General features: G+C 38.4%; 1 protein-coding gene across 11 annotated transcripts in view; it reads left to right on the forward strand.

Moving 5' to 3' along the window:
- The window catches only part of Afdn (afadin, adherens junction formation factor), a 122,655-nt gene that overhangs the window by 21,631 nt on the left and 83,480 nt on the right, over positions 1-17,544 (forward strand). For 6 of the 11 annotated variants that reach the window (XM_055616089.1, XM_055616092.1, XM_055616090.1 and 3 more), the window contains exons 2-4: positions 12,226-12,421; positions 15,280-15,395; positions 17,117-17,280. In XM_055616089.1, coding sequence (XP_055472064.1) covers positions 12,226-12,421; positions 15,280-15,395; positions 17,117-17,280 — 476 coding nt within the window. The remainder of the gene's footprint in view (positions 1-12,225; positions 12,422-15,279; positions 15,396-17,116; positions 17,281-17,544) is intronic. The other 5 variants (XM_055616096.1, XM_055616097.1, XM_055616098.1 and 2 more) reach the window with 2 other exon arrangements.

Raw genomic sequence — 17,544 nt, forward strand, 5'->3', positions numbered from 1 at the left:
TGAACATTGTGACTTGATACTATTACAAACCTATACCTGTAGTATAGCCTACCACACCTGAAGGCTATATGTCATGTATGTTAAATGTTATATATGTATATGCTTACCTGATTTCTTAAAACTGTTAGAGTTTTATTTGTTGTAGCATATATGTGTATATCTAGGGATAAAGTAGCCTTTAAAAAAAAGTTTATTTCCGCAAACATGATGGTGAAGTGTTGATCCTTGTGAAGCAAGACGAAAGTCCGGTGTACCACAACTTAGTAACCAGTGTTGGGTCAGGAAAAAAAAAAAAAAGAGTCTGACACTGGCCAGTTTATTTTAGGTATATTTAAGTACAGTCAAGTTTGGGAAAAGCTTCCTGGTGTAACACAACCTTGTGTGCACAGTAAAGCTTAAGGCATAATTACATAGATACTCTTATCTGAGTACATGCTACCTCTTCCGTGAAGATGGATTCTATAGATAGACTACATGTGTCATTTTAGGAGCCTGGAGGAGGATCTGGTGCAGTCTCTGTCATACAGTAGCACAAAGTCACTAGGCTGTTAACTACTTCAGGTCCTGTTAGTAAGAGTCTGGGGGAGCCTGAGGGAACCAGGTGTGGCCTGGCCCTACAGGCAGTGCAGGGGTCAATTAGGCTATTCACTACACCCACTCCTAGCCTTCTGGGCAGAAAACAGGTTAAACATCTCTTGCTCAAGAGGCAGCCCTACATGTTGAACATTCTTTGTCTTCCTAGTGCTTATCTGTGAGTGCAAAACCCTCTGTGCTTCCCACCAGCAAAATGTATAAATTATTAGGCTGATAAAAGGTACCTCACATTAAAAAACAAGTATACATTCTGTTTTCTGGTGTACTTGCAGAATCCTCTATGAGAGTGGGGGAGTGGCCAAATATTGGTTGTCTAGTAAAGTGCCATTTTCAGAGGAGTTATGCATCATAAAATTCTTAAAACTCAGAAGTATAAATCTGACATTGTTTAACATATTCTGTCCATCAGCTGAAATTTGTGAAGATGGTCAGTGATTATATTATTATATTACCTATTTCCTGTGAACCTATCATATATAAAAGAAGATGGTGAAGTATTATCTGCATTCTGCTCTTAGTTTAAATTGGTTCATTTTTCAGGATAAATGATAAATTTTTTAACATTTTGGTGCAAGCCCACCCTGGCCCATGTCATTAGTGCCTCATATTCCCAAGGGATCATTTTTGTCTTGTTCTGTTCGTTATTTTATTCCTGAGCAGTTTGGCTATCTTCCATGGCACTTTCTTCTCTTGGCACCTATACTGGGTGGTTTTATGTCATCTTGACACAAGCTAGAGTAATTAGAGAGGAAGAAGCCTCAATTGAAAAAATGCCTTCATGAGATCGAACTGTAAGGCATTTTCTCAATTAGTGATCAGTGGGAGTGGGCCCAGCACATTGTGGGTAGTACCATACCTGGGAAAGCAAGCTGAGCAAGACAGTAAGCAGCACCCCTCCCTGGCCTCTGCATCAGCTCCTGCCTCCAGGTTCCTGCTCTGAGTTCCTGTCCTCATTTCCGTCAGTGATAAACAGTGATGTGGAAGCATAATCAAAATAAACCCTATTCTCCCTAATTTGCTTTGGTCATGGTGTTTCATCAAGGTAATAAAAACCCTAACTAAGACAGCACTCACAGCTGGTTTCTTGCTCTGGGCAAATAGGGAAAATACCTGGGGTTTGGCCTATCTTTTCCTTCACATTTGCTCCTTAGGGGAAATCTTTCATTTTTCTGGCTTTTGAGCTAATATGTTCTGAATTTATATTTTTGAGCTTGAACTTCATCCCCTTAATAGTGATGTCCCTGGGTGTAGTTCAGGAATTGTAGGTTAGCCTAACTGACCCAGTAGTCATGCTCTTCTCCTCACACGGTGCCTGACATGTATCCCTGATACCTAACCTTTCCTTATACCTCACGCAAGTTCTGCCACCACTGCTTTTTCTTTTTAAAACCACTTCATACCGCTTTGTCTTACTGTTGATCCATCCTAGTCAACCTTGTCTTTATCTGTCACTTTGGCTGTTTTATTTTATATGGTGTGCTATTGTATTGTGTTTTTCTGGTGTGTCACTCTTTTTTCCATAAAGATAGGTATTTTAAACCTTAACTAAAGTACCTTTTCTGCCAAATTTTAATGACTTATATTCCTCATAGAGTACCTTAGCTTGTAAAGCTTGTAAGTTCTGACTCTGAGTAAATTGTAGGGTGTCTCTCCTTTCTTATTCTGTTCTATGTACAGTTTTCCTTGATGCTTCTTAAACATGCCAGCTGGGTTTTTTCTGGATGTCTGCACTGCTTCCCTGGCTTAGAGTGATCTTTCTCTATAGCGAGGCTGTGCTGAAGTGTCTCCTTAGACAGGTCTTCAGCTCCCTTGTATGACACTACACCTCCTCTCCCACTGTCCTCTGCACTTCAGTCTATCCCTACTGGGCATTGTGTTTCCTGCTGACTCCTCAACTACATGAGGGCGGATTTATTTTGTTTGCCTTTCTGTTTTCAGTGCCTAGAAGTCAGGGGAGCATGTGTTGAATAAGAGTATTCTGTCTTCAGGCTTAGTGTCTCTTGAGTACTCTTCAGAGACTAACTTGCAAAGTGTTTTAAAAATATCATTACCACATGGGGAACTACCATTTTCTTTTCTTCTTTCTTTCCCTCCCTCCCTCCTTTCTTCCTTCCTTATTTCCTTCTCTCTCTCCCCTCCCTCCCTCCCTCTCTTTCTTGAGATAGAGTTTCTCTGTGTAGCCTTGGCTGTCCTGGAATTTGCTCTGTAGATCAGGCTGGCCTTGAACTCAAAGATCCACCTGTTTCTGCCCTCCACTCGCCTGTCAAACTGCCTTCTAAATATTTGTTTATGCTCATAAATTAACATTGCAACACCCCCCCCCCAATACTCCCACCAGAGAGGTTTCTTCTGCACTGGGCAGCAACTGATCAAATACTGATGAACACTGTTGAGTGTTCATCTCTAAATGGGACATTTATATCAATGTCTCCACAGCTTAGGAAACATAAAAAGATGGAGCATTTAAGAGCCAGAGAATGAGAGAAGTGCTTAGAGATACTGGCTCCAGGACATGGCAAGACCATCGTACTTATTAATTCACTGCAGCTATGGTTACCTGCACAAGTCCTGCATATAATCAAGCCAACACTAGCAGCTACTATTCCAACAGACACCATTAATTGGACTCAGTGGACTATCAGAATTTTAAAATAAAATAAAGAGGGCCTGATGGTGGGAGGGGATGTGTTGAGGTGTGTGTGGGAAGAGTAGAACCGGGAGTTGGGAGTAGATCAATGTATATACGTGTATGAAATTGTCAAAGAATAAATGAAATGAATTTGCCCCAGCTTCAAGAGTTCTGTTGCTGTTGCTTTCTGTTTCTTCTTCTCTTAAAGATATCTTCCATCTCTTTACTTTCTATTCTTAGATACTTAATACAGGGAATATTTAGAGAGCCCTAGTCTTAAGTATCTTTGAGCTCTCTGCCTAGACCCATGGTTCTTCTTGAGAGTTCCTGTATTGGGAATGTCTTCCTCTGCTGAAAGCTCCATTTCATTGAATCTGTAGTAACTGTCATCATCACTTATTTTGGATAATGCATTACATATGTAGTTTAAGTATTACCATCAGCCTGTTTTTCCGTGTGATTCCCAGATCAATAAAGGATTCATCATTATTATTGTGTACATTTATTTCAATTGAATAAGGTTCATAAGCTTCAGGATTTAAAGACAACCTTTGGGATTCTCCACCTTTGGTTTTCTCTGTCTCCTCAGGAAAAAATTACTAATCTGGACACAGTATGTTAGTTTTAATTACTTTACAAAATTCCATTATAAATGTCCAAATAAAACATGGTTATTATTTGTATTTCTATCTAAGAATAAAATCTTATGTTTTTCCACAGTTAAAACATCTATACTGGTAAATTTTCTTTCTTTTCTTGAGACAGGACTTTTTTTTTAATTTTTTTTTTTTTTTAAATGTAGCCATGGCTGTCCTGGACTCACTTTGTAGACCAGGCTGGTATCAAACGCACTGAGATCTACCTGCCTCTGCCTCCCCTGTGCTGGGATCACTACACACCCAGCTAAGATTTATTTAATAGTGAACAAGTAGGGGTAGGATTTCTCTATTCTTGTTTACTGGCCACTGGGCAAATAGGCTCATTCTTGAGGGGGTTACTAGAATAGTCAACCTTTTCAAAGATTTTAATAGTCTGAAACTTGAAATCAGTTATGTTTTAAATTTATATATCTGGATGTCAGCAGAGTTCCAACTTTCCTCTGTTTGTGTTCATTCTGGTATTTTCCTTGAATTGCCTATATTTTATCCTTATTTTTCCAATAAGCTGTTTGTCTAAATTCTAAATTTGATTTGTAATTGGTTTGTAGGAATTCTTTATATAGCTGAATACCAATCTTTTGTATGCAAGCTATTCTGCAAATATATTATTCTCTACATTTAAAACTTGAAATGTAGCTCTATAAATTTTTAGACTTGAGCCAACAGTGGCAGTGTACAGCTTTAATCCCAGCACTCAGGAGGCAGGTGGATCTCTGTGGGTTTGAGGTTAGCCCGGTCTACAGAGTGAGTCCAGGACAGCCTATACAAAGATACCCTGTCTCAAAACAAACAAACAAACAAACAAATACAAAACAAAAACAAACAAAAAGAAAGAAAAAGATTTGTCAGTCTTTGATGTTTATATGCTTTATCCTCTTGCTTGAAGGTATTCCCTATTTCATTCTAAAAAATTTACAGTTTAACTTTTCACACTTAGGTAACTAATTGGTCTGGACTCTATGTAGAGGGAAACTCTTTTCTGCAGTTGTGTTCTTGCCTCATGCCAGTTACTGAAAAATCACACACATAATTTTCTATTCTTTATTTTCCTTGCATGGGTTCTTGTTTATTTTCACAAACTCAGACTTGTAGTGAACACATGTTTATTTTGTCTGTTAACTGTTGGGTAATAGAGTGGTTCCTGAATGTTTACTTTTTCTCATTGCAGAACTGGCTATGTTTACAACCTTATTTTTGTGCAGCAGGATAAGAGGCAGTGTAAGCAGGGTGATTTTCCAGGGTGGCTTCTTGTTTCAGAATTGCTCAAATGAGTTCTGGCCCAAACTGTTTGACCATGGTCAAGCTCCTTTATCTTTGTAAGCCAAGTTTGCTTGTTTTGTTTTCCCCATGAGACATTGTAATATAAGTTGTGTTGGTAAATTGTCACATTTTTGTGTTTGTTGAATGCTGACTCTCAAAAGAGATGGGTCCCTTGCTTCAGACTCAAGCATGTTTATGTCATGTGTTCTTTGAGGCAGACCGCCGCTTGCCTTTATAGCAGGAGAACAGCAAGTAGATAAAGAACATTGAGAACACCTACAAGTTAAACCATTTCCAGCCAAGGCTACTGTTTATCCATAGTCTAAAAAATGCCTGCAGTGGGAAAGAGAAACAGGAAGCTCATTCATGAAGAGGCCATTTCATGTTGCATGGGACTCTTAGTCGGGAGCACCATCTGGCTGCCTCAGAGGGGCTTCCCCAGTCAGTTTATGCTGGATAAATATGCTGGCTATTCTGTGCGAGCAGATGATGTTCTCTGAGTCAGGCTATTCCAGTTGTCTCTGCTGGGCGTTGTAAGCACCTGATTTGATGATGTTTTGACACCTCTTAGCTGGCTCTATCTGCTGTTTGCTACTTGTCCCTTTACTTTTGCTTGCTACATACATAATAAACTCACGCTGCATCATTAACTCACTCATTGGAAACCTAAAGTACAGATAGTGTAGATAAGTTTCTCCGTGGAACAGACAGCAGTAGGGATAGTACCACCTCATAGGGTTTTAAAATTTGAAGTAGATATATAAAACCCTTTAATATAACATTTGGTACAAGGTAGGCGCCTAGTGGTCACTGGGTCGCATTAACATTTGCATTGTAGTACTTTCTGTGTTTCTTTTGTTGTCCTCCTTTGCTTGCTTTTTTGTAGCAGAACCTTTTGCTTTTCTCAGGATGGAAATTCACAACTGTATGTTTAACTGTATAATTCAGTGTTGTTTGTCAGGGAGGGCCAGTTTCAGTAAGGTACTAGGGCTTGGTGGTGTATGTTATAGGTTGACTTTGCATTCCATAACTTAAAATGAAGAAAGCTTATTTTCTTGTTTTGATATTGTTATCTAGACATTGTATTATCTTTTTCAAAAGTATCCTTAAGGGCTGACACACTGCTGAGAGGGAAAAGGTGCTTGCTGTGAACCTGAAAACTTGAGTGCAGTCCTTGAGATTCACATGGGAGAAGAGACCTGAATCCTGCAAATTGTCCTTTGACCTCCACATGAGCACTGGCATGCACATATATATATGCAGGAGGGCACACACACACTCACAACACATCAAAGCACTCTTTCACATACACTAAAACATGATACATTTTTAAAAAATATATCCTTAAACTAGATATTGTAACTAGTATAACTCTGTGTTTACAGAGTCAGTAGTTGTGGGTTTTTTTGTGTAATGACATCACATGCTGTATGTCTGTGACCTTGTCTTGAGTGCATCCTGGTAATCTGTACCATTACTAATAACTGTGTTCTAGTGTCCACATTTCCTTTCCCTTGGTTTGTGCCTGTGTGCACTAGCTTGGTGTGTCAGTTGGCCGGTGGAAGTCTGGCTGAGCCAGCTGCTCTTGACAGTGGTTCCCTGTCACTGACTGAGAGTCCACTTTAGTGCCTGGTTGAGTTCACAGGAGTTGTGGTTTTGTGAGTCATGTCAAAAAAACTCATTTGAAAAGTGAGTTACAGCTTTGTTTTCACTTAGCTCTGCTCTTTTTCTAAATAATCACAGTTAGAAAACTCTCCTGAATGAGACCTTCCTAATATGGCTAAGCTGATTTATGGAGCTTACCTCTTTTGTTTTCCCCATGCCTGGTACCAAGTGACATTCCAGTCTGCTGTGGTCATTTGGTGATGCAAACAGTGAACAGGATAGCCAGGAGGTGCTTGGTAGTACCAGGTACCAACTGTAGGTCAGGATCACTGCTAATACAGAGAGCGCTTAAGGACTTGATCAAAGCAGTGAGGCTTTCTGTTGTTGCTTATAAAATTCCCCACCAGAAAGCAGTAACATTTATGTCCCACAAATTATTGTCTATTGTTTGCTTTTTCTACTTCTTTCCCAATTTTCAACCACATGTGCCTGTATTGGGCCAGTTGTGAAAGACATTAACATAATACTGAAGAAACTGCTCAGATTTAAAAACTGACGAGAATATTGTATGAAAAGTTATTTCCAATAAAAGAAAGTAAATATTAAAAATAATTACTGTTTAGTAATAGTAAAAAGGGTAGACTGTTGAAGATATTGTTAATTCAGATCGGTGGCTTGAAGATTTTTAAAGATTGAAATAAATTGAGTGCTATGATTTCAGTGTAGGTGGGAACATTTGATTATAGAGAATTCTTTGAGTAACTTTCCATAGTTTAAAAAGTTATTTTGCATTGATGGAAAAATTAGTACAAAGCTTACCCACCTTAGTTCATATAATCTGTATGGGGCATTAATTACCCTTACTGAGATTTAGAGACTTTCTACTTACATATTATGTACACAAAGAAGGTTGTAAGTTTTTCATGTTTTCTCTACTTGGGTTTTCTTTTGTGTATTAGAGAGCAGAAGCTGAGTTCAGGCACATGGGCATTAGAACAGGAAGGCAGTTCATAGTTTTATATATGTTAATGTAGGTGGAATCAGTTAAATTGTTGGGAATGATTTGAATCTGTAGAGATAGGACTGTGAGGGTATACAGTGCCATTTGGTTTTTGTGAACTTTAATTTCCATATTTTTTTACACATAGACTTTACATGAATACTGTATTTTTATTTTATTTTGTTACAAATAGGATTTACATATACACAACACCCTTTCCAACTATTTGTTCACTTAAGACAATGATAGCAAGTGCCTCAGTTGTAGAGATGTGTGCAGTAGTGTCCTCTACAGCTGAAGGAACACAGAGCACTCATGTGTCTCACAAGAGCCACGTGTGCACTCACTGAGGTCACTGAAACTTCCAGCTGACAATTTCAAGAGACAGGTGATAGATAGAGTTGCACTTGTGTGGCTCTGGTTGTCCTTGAACTCCTGCTCCTCCAGTCTGGGTCATCTGAGTGCAGGGGCTCACATTCATAGAACAACATATCTGGCTAAATCAGCTATTTTAATTATTTCCATTTATATGTGCTTGTGGATCTGAGCCGCCACACCTACCTGGCCATGAAGTTTTATGTATTTTTCAGCATCCCTTCAGTTGCTTTAGGGTTTTGAGTTATGAACTTTATCCCTGTTCTTAGGTTGTGATGGAATTCCCTGTGTTTTCTTCTTGCACAGTTTCTTCCCACCTCAGTTAATGAGATGAAGAGAACCTCAGAAAGTGTGCCCAGAGGCCCATCTCCTAGGTGACTCTAGATCTTACCAAATTGCCATATAACTGTCACAGGCAGAGACTTGTTGAAGTGAGCTGAAGTTGTCACCTTTCAGAAGTGCTAAATAATGAACATTGGAAAATCTTTTTCTTATTATATAAAATGATAGAAGCCTAGACAATAGCAACTTAACAACTAACTACAGCCTCCCCGAGTGGAGAGCTGTGTATGAAATCACCCCAGCCTCTGTCCTCCCACAGACATTCATGGCGCACACACATATGCATGCCCTTTGCAAGTTTATTCAGTAGTGGTAGTGGTGGTTGTTTTTGGTAGTCTTGTTATTTGGTACAGGCTGGCCTAGAACTAACTGGCTAGCCCAAGCTCAGCTCAAGCAGCAATCCTTTTCTGCCTCAGCCTTTCAAGTGCATAGATTAGAGAAGTGCACTAATACTATATATATAATTTTTTTTCACAGTATTGGGGATTGAAATAGGGTCTTGTATACACTGGGATTTTTTTTTTTTTCTTTTTTCAAGCTCATTAAAGAAACTGGAGTATATAGCTTCTGGGATCCAGGTGTCTTTTTTCCCCATTCATTTGTTTCTTCTTACACTTTTTCTTGTATCTAATATAAGACCAAAGAAAAAAAATGACTAGCATAATTCTCTTTAGATGTCATAGTGCCTTTGGAAGCAGGGGCAGAAGCTGTGCTTTTGTGACCAGTGTACCTCAGCCCTCTGTTTTCCCCCACTTAATGCTGATGATGACAGAACTCAACTCTCAGATTAGTAATTAAATGTGAAATTCTTAATATCTAACATTTAGTAAGCCGTTCATGTTAATTACATACAGCTTGTCAATCCGCTCACTATAAACCCAATTTTTAGGCTCAAGAATTGATTTTTATGACTCTCAGGTCCGATAAAACTTGGTAGACTTATTCACACCAGCCAGATTTAAGCTTGGCTAAGTAACTGAACAGAATGTTAATCTTAATTATTAAGGGACTGCTCTGTTTGTAAGTATACCTGGCTATTCTTGTGGAACATGAAACTAAATTATCTATTAACATTCATGTAGTGTTAATTGAAGTCATGTCGAAGCTTTTTATAGCCTATTTTATGTCAGCTTGACAAGACCTGGAGAATTTTTTCATCACAAACATCAACAGGAGTACCAGAAGTGTGGCTCTGGAGTAAAGACACCAGTGTCTCCTTGGTCCCCTGGGGTTTGCTTTCCCCCCTTTTTCCCTTTTTATTACAGCTTTGTGGAATGTTAGCAGCTGAGCCACATCAGTAGGTGAGATGGATGCTGAGTTTCCTCTCTCTGTAAAGGGTGGTGTAATTAATGCATAACCAGCTGCAGTGAGGACAGGGTCGCGGTTTGCCTCTAGTCATCTGTGTCTCCATCCAAACACTCGATTCTTCTTGGGGTGTGAAAGCATGCCTTCCCCGCCTACTGCTAGTAACAGGCTCTGTGTGTCTGGGTGGTTTTTGCTTTTGGTTCTTTAATACCTGTTGGTTTGGATTACTTGTTGACAATTCTCAGAGAAACCGATGCCTCCTTGACCTAGGTATATCTGACCGTTTATTACAAAAATAGTACAAAACTGCTTTGTAGAAAAATAGTTAAGTACTATGGATGTTTAATTGCTTCTTTGGTGTGACACCTGTCAGAGCTTTTCGCAATGCAGTGCCAGTGCTTAGGACGTTTGAGAGTGTTGTGTAATATAAATATATTATGACAATATTGAAAATCTTACAAACGTGAGGCTAAAAATATGACTCCCATTTAGAAACTTAAATTTATGTAACTTAATTTTATTATGACTTTTCTCCCCTTTGTCATCTTAGAAACCTGTAGAGAAGGGGCCGGAATCTGATGAGGATGATACTTAAATTTTGAGTCTAGTGCACTAGACAGTGGGAGGGGTTCTGAATCAGAAAAAGGATAAAAGGGAGCTGAGAAGATAGCATATAAGAATACTTAGTACAAAGGCTGGCATGTACAAATTGTTACCGTTACAAATGGTCATTCTCAGGTTCTGATTCAGGAACTTATTCTCATGTGACCTGACAGAATCCCGGGGTAACATACTAACACAGCAATATTTAAAAGGCATATCAGCTATGTTGTTATTTTATCTAAACCAAGGAGTCAGTTGCTGTAATTTCTGGAAGACCCAGAGCAAGGTTCCAGCTAACAAAACGCTACTTATACTTGCTAATTCCTGACGCTTCATCATTTCTCATCCCACGCTGGTGGTCTTCTTGCCCTTAGTAGCAATGGTCTTCTACTGACACCCTAGAAAGGATACTTGATAGGCTAAATCTCAACAAGCTCAGGAAAACGCCAGGCTAGAAGTATACTTAACTGCTTCACTTTTTTTTTCCTTCAATTACTGTGTCATATACTTGTTAACTCCACTTGCTAACTCCATTCATATTCTTCTTTTTGTTCTTTAAATGTGCATCTTTTTTAAAAATTTGTTAGTATCTGTAGAAAAGATTGTAGGTTGGGGAAAACTGGAGAGGCTATTGGTCACTGAGAATTTGACTTCTGAGAGAAGGGCAAGTTCCTACAGAAAATAAAGGTCAGCATGTAAGGAAGGGCATTTGATATTAAACCTGGTGACATTACTCCATTCCTGGAGCGTGCTAGGAGGAGAGAGCTGATTACCACACCACAAGTTGTCCTCTGATCTCAACTGGAGCACTGTGGTGTGTGTGTACCACCCCTTTCAATAAAAACGAAAAAAAAAAAAAAAAACACACACTCACAACAAATGGGAAAGACTTTGGTTTCACTCTAGTTGGTTTTTTATTTAATAATTAGATGCAGAGGGTGAACAGAAAGAAGAATCTATGATGCTAGTAGCAAAGCTAAGTTTTTATTCCTCCTAGAGATATGGATGTAACCTACACTTAGAAATATCCTCTGGAATTTTGTTGGAAATTATTGTTTGTTAAGAAATACAAGGAAGCTCACAGTTGCATGAAATTTAGCCTGCCTTAGAGATACGAGGAACACATGAAATAACACCTTAGGCTGGAATTCCACCATGGCTTTTGACCATAAGATTCTGAGATAGATCTGAAATGTGTTCATTTATTTAGTGTGATAATTCATATAGAAAATTAGTTTAAAATGTCATTTATTTAAATTTGTGGCAGGACTGGGAGTTAATGTTATGCTTAAAAGAGATGTCAGATACTTCTAAGAGCTCAGAGCTGTGTCGATTTTGGCAGCGCAGGTGTGGGCTTTCTAGACCAGTGGATCCTGTTTTAAATTCTGTTTACTGCCATTTCCCTCCTCTTTGAGATAGGCTTTAATACAGGCTAGCCTTGAACTTCTGATCATCCTGCACCCCCCTCCCAAGTACTAGGATTACAGGTTCAGTGGTGAGATCTGAAGTGAGGTTTAGTAATACTAAATGTTGAACAACTTTATTATGTTGTAAAGACATAATCAAACGTACCATACCATGCCTGGCACTGGCTGAAAACATAGTAAATGGCAGCTGCTATTGATACCAACTGCTCTATACTGTTGTTTTATATGTGAGCAGTAAGACAGAGAGAAACTTTGGACACATTGTCCTAAATCAAATAATTATACTTGAATATTGAAAACCCGTTTCTTAGCTGCTGAGATGTTTATGATGAACATTTGAAAAAATCTGGTGGATAGTCTTCTTATTACTAAAAGGTGAATATTTCAGAGTAACTTGTCTGATAACATAATTTTGTTCTCTTGTAGGATCTGGAGTTTCATGGAGTCATGAGATTTTATTTTCAAGATAAAGCTGCTGGAAACTTTGCAACAAAATGTATTCGGGTCTCCAGCACAGCAACTACTCAAGATGTGATTGAAACACTGGCAGAGAAGTTTCGCCCTGATATGCGCATGCTCTCCTCTCCCAAGTATTCCCTCTATGAAGTGCATGTCAGTGGAGGTCAGTGGAACTTGTGTTCTGCACTGGGGTCAACAGCTTGGCCAGGAGTGTGATAATCAGGTCCCAGGTTTACCGCTCATCTCCTTTTGTTTCTTTCCCCAACCCAACAGAGATATTACAGGATGCCAGACTTTTTTAAATCTTGGGAAGTATTCAAGTCCTGTGCATAACATTTATTAGAAGCTATGGTGAATATATTTTACACATGATTATTTCTTCAAAATAAGTGTCATTAACGTTTCATTAAAAAACAATCACCCAACATATCTGAGTGTTTTGTGTATCAGTAGTATTGTGTGCTATATGCTCTTGGAGGAAATCTCAGGTATAGGTAATAATGTCATGATTATTTATAACTCACATATTGGGTAGATCAAGCCAGTGATCTTGCCCTATTTTTGCATTGTTAACAGTACATTTTTATTATTCTTTGAGAACATAGGACACTGTGACGAAAATCTCCTTATAGATTTTATAATTTCTAGTTGTTTTAACATTAGCAGTTGTTATATGAGATTTTTACTGGGGAGACATAAACAAATATTAACTCACCCCAGATAATCAATAACAGACCAAAGTACAGACACCACTAAAGTCTAAATTGGTGAGCCAGTGAGTTTGATTGGGGTTAGTTAGAGGGACATGAGTGAGGGGTTACTTATGGAAGCAGAAATGACTGAAAGACAGCTATATCACAAAAAGCCTATTCCAGAATGGTTGGCAGCTCTTGAAGCACACCACACATCTCAGCAGATTAGAGGTTGTCCTTCCTGATCTGCTTGGCTGATCTCTGCTTCTTCCAGGTAGCTCAGCTGGTCAGAGCCTCGGCTCACTTGTCTGAGAGTGTCTTCAGCATCCTTAATGCTTGTATATGCTTGGGCAGGTAGGGAGCCTAGAGAATCTGATCAGTTTTAGGTACTTCCTAGAGCTGTTGAGTTGTTTACTTCCTGAGCTTAAGAAGTTCCCCATAGGATGGAATATTTGACTTCTTCTTCAACAGATCCTATGTCCTAAATGTTCCTTCCTTCAAGATGGAGGAAAAGTTTTCTCTCTTAGGAGATTGCTATATAGCAGCAGTTAATAAAAAGTGTCTTGCAACTTGATACTATAAGTTGAGCTGACTAGAAATTCAGAAATATAAATATTTTGTAGGTATTTTGGAAATGTTTAGTAACATTAAGAAGTGTGACATACAACAAATACAGCTAAGAAGGATTCAGCCCCAATTTAAATACCTCTTAAATATCAGCTCTGACGTTTTTAAAACAAAATAGGTTTTCTTTATTTTTATGTGCACAGCTTTCTTTATACATTTGAAATAAGAGTGAAATGTTTTAGATGTGTGGGATTTTCAGGTATTATAATCATTTTTTTGGAATGTATAAAATGATCTGTATTTATTACTTTATGGCTATGAGCATATTCCTGCTAAAATGATATCCAGACTAAAGTCAGCTCTGTAGAAGGTATTCTTGGTTTGGGGTGATTTTTCTTGGAGATGAATTTTTTTCTTCACCTGCAAATCTCTGCAACTAGGCTATAAAGAAAGAAACTGCTGTTTGTGCCATTTGGTTAGTCAAGTACCACCAATAAGGACTTTGGAAGAATATGAAAGATTAGAATTTGAATTCTAAAAATTATATGATTTGATTTTTCCAAAGCTCTCTTCTCTCCCTTCACGTGTTCTTCCTTATCGTCTTTCTCTTTGTTCTCTTTGTTTTTCGTTTTGTCTCATGGTATGGCTCAATGCCAGGGTCTCATGCATATTAGGCAAGCTGCCTACCACCAATCTACGTCTCCAGCCCATAACTAGACCAAAAGAAATACATAGCACTTCCATTTATTATATAGATTCAGAGGCTGGTAAGTATTTAACAAAGGCTTGGTCAGGGTTTTTTTTTTTTTTTTTTTTTAATTGTACCTTTAAATAAAAGGAAAGCTAAACCTTATTTCATTCTTGATCACAACTGCCACTACTGAGGACTGTGCCTCCTGAACCTGGTGAGCTTCTTTGACACAGGACTTTCTTTTTCATGCACATTACAGTGACAGAGGGTTGCAGCAGAGGGTTCTAGGCCAGGAGCCCACCTGGAGCTTGTGGTTCTTTCCTGTCTGGCACTAATGACACTGGACATATCAGGCCTCACTTGTGACTTTTGTTGCTGGGCGCCCCTCATGCCTGGTTTGCTCTCATGGGTTAAATCCCAGGCCCAACCCTTGCTTCAATCATCAGGGAAACTCCTACTTGATTGATCAATTGATCATCTATCTCTCTATCTATCATTGGGGTAAGGGTCGCATGCTATGGTATGTACATGTTAAGGTCAGAGGATAATTTCACTTAAGGGAAGGCTAGTGCATCCATCACTTAAGACAGGTGATGGCCTGTTGTTCTTTCTTGATAAGGAAAATTTGATTAATCATTGGGGCTGTATATACTGTTAACATGATGTCCTCAATTTTTAGTTGCATATGGGATAGTGTAGTATATGGAAGTGTACATCTCTTTTGTTTTCTCAGATCTGAATAAAGGAAGTACTCTTTCCTGAGCAGTGTTTCACTGGATATATGGTGACAAACACACTAGCAACAAAATGTCCAACTAATCAAAACTGATTTAACACTCTTAGAAATACATTTCACCTGGTCAGTGTCTAGCATGGTAGAACAGTAGCTCTAAGGTGCTAAACTAAACAAAACTAGTTTAAAAAATTAAACGATACATCAGCCTGTCAGCAAATATTGAGGAGCTAAAGTACTTTATTTGCATAAAATTAACTATATCTCTTATAGCAGATATTTTTTCATGTCAGGAAATAACCTTGGCTTATTCTTTTTTTCCATTTCATGTTTTGAAGAAGAAAGAAGATTGGACATTGATGAGAAACCTCTAGTTGTACAGTTGAATTGGAATAAAGATGATCGGGAGGGTAGATTCGTCCTCAAGAATGAGAATGACGCCATTCCTGCCAAGGTGGGAGTAGTCCCATGTCTGATGCCAGCTGCAGTCCAGGGTTGGGTCAGTGGAGTGGACAAAGGTTATGTTCTGTCATAGGTTTTGCTTCTCATCTTTGCTCTTTTCCTGTAGTCCTTTACCTCCCCCTAGAGCATACTTGAAAAGCAGCCTGTTCTACCTGCTTCATCCTTTATTTCACCTGTCACCCAGTCATTTGTTCCTCTTGCTTTTCAAAAAGTTACATGCTTTTGAGACAGAGCTGATGATAAACTTGTCATTTTCATCTTTTTTCCAAATTATACAATCAAATTTGTTCTTATAGGAAGCAAAAGGGAGAAAGGAAATATTTGGTAGCTAGTGTCATGTACAACTTCCTAAGGCACATTTAAAACATTTTCATACGATATGTTCAAGGTTAGAAATCGGGAGACTTCCTTGTATCTTTAGGTGGCCTAATAAAAGGTGTCTTAGTTACTTTTCTGTTGCTGTGATAAGATAAAATGACAGAAGCAACTTAAAAGAGAAAGGATTTATTTCGGCCTATACTTTGATGGAGAAGTCCTATAGGCAGGAGACGGCTGATCATATTTCATTGATGTAACTTGAAAATAATGTAATTCTGTGCTAAGTTGAGCGGCATTGTATGCAATATTTTGGTATTAGCAGGTGGCAGCAAATACAGAAGTTGAAAATATCTTCTAAATTTTCCCCTTGTGAAAATGCTACTACATAGCAGCAGGGACTTTCCTGCTATCTTGTGTCCATGTTGTTTGCTATCCTATATAGCTACACACCTGTGTTCTTGGCATTTCATGGCACTGGGTTCTGGCAGCTAGCTGCATTTGTGGCAGATGTGTGTAAAGTAGAATGGCTTTGCTCTTCATGGTTTATATCCTGATTTCACCTGTTGCTACTTCCCCTGTTCACTGAGCTGTTGGCTGCTAACCCTTTCTGTCATGTATGAACTCTTCTTAGGACCAATACAATGTCATAACTATCTATGAAAGAAAACAAATGGAATAATAATAATAATCATCATCATCATCATCATCATCATCTTTTTTCATTCACTTTATAACAAAGTTTTCCTGCCTCCTTTATGCCATAATTATTATTTTTCTTCTTTGCCTATTAAGCTACTTAGAAACAGTAAAGCTTTATGTGTTAAAGGCCAACTTTGTAGGTTCAAATTCAAACTAAGATAAGCAACAAATAAACAAGATCTGGAAAATAAATCAGATGTTTTTGCAAAAATAGTTACAACTTTGGTTCATGAAAACCAGCTTATAACACTTGTTTTGTAATGACTAACACTTGTTTTGTAATTTTAGAAAAATTCATATTCAGTAAACTCTTGCCTTCCTATTTTCATTAGATTTACTTCTCTTAGTTACATGATGGTAACTTTTTTGAGTTTTACTTACTGAAAATCAGATTTCCTTATTTGTACCCCTTTTTCCCTTTTAAAAAAATTGTACCCTATTTTCTATGCTGGATTTGGGCTTTCAGATGAATTGAGGTGAGATTTACATGTGGTGAAATGCATGCATGTTATGTGTAGAGTTCACTTGGTTGTGTCAGGTAGTATAGTTACTGTCAGCTTAGTGAAGGAATAGAGGGTGTCTCCACCTGGGTCTCTCACTGTTTCAGTTTGCCTATTTGTTTGGCAATGGCTGGTGAGGTGAAGGCATCAGCGAAGCTTAAGGACCCTGGTGTGGTAATAATATTGTTTTTACCAGAAGGCTCAGAGTAATGGACCTGAAAAGCAGGAGAAAGAAGGTGTTATTCAGAACTTCAAGAGAACTCTCTCAAAGAAAGAGAAGAAGGAAAAAAAGAAGAGAGAAAAGGAGGCATTGAGACAAGCCTCTGATAAGGAAGAAAGGCCTTCTCAAGGGGATGACAGGTAGGTCTTTTCTGGAAATTTATCTGTCACTGTGAGAGCTACAAACCAGATGTGTATAACTTTGTTATGGGTAAATGAAGGCAGAGTGAGTGAGAAAGACATGTCAGGCTTATTGCAAAAACCTGAAGTTCTTCCATGTTGAGGGGAACTAGAGGGTCTTATTTAAACAAGGCATGTTGCAGATGCCTTTATCACGGGGAGAAAACACTGTTCCCTTTAAGCAAACACAAGTTAACACTGTTTTTTCCTGAGCAGGCTGCAAAA

This window comes from Psammomys obesus, unplaced genomic scaffold (assembly GCF_907164565.1).
Source record: "Psammomys obesus unplaced genomic scaffold, mPsaObe1.curated_primary_1811, whole genome shotgun sequence".
Taxonomy (NCBI): Eukaryota; Metazoa; Chordata; class Mammalia; order Rodentia; family Muridae; genus Psammomys; species Psammomys obesus.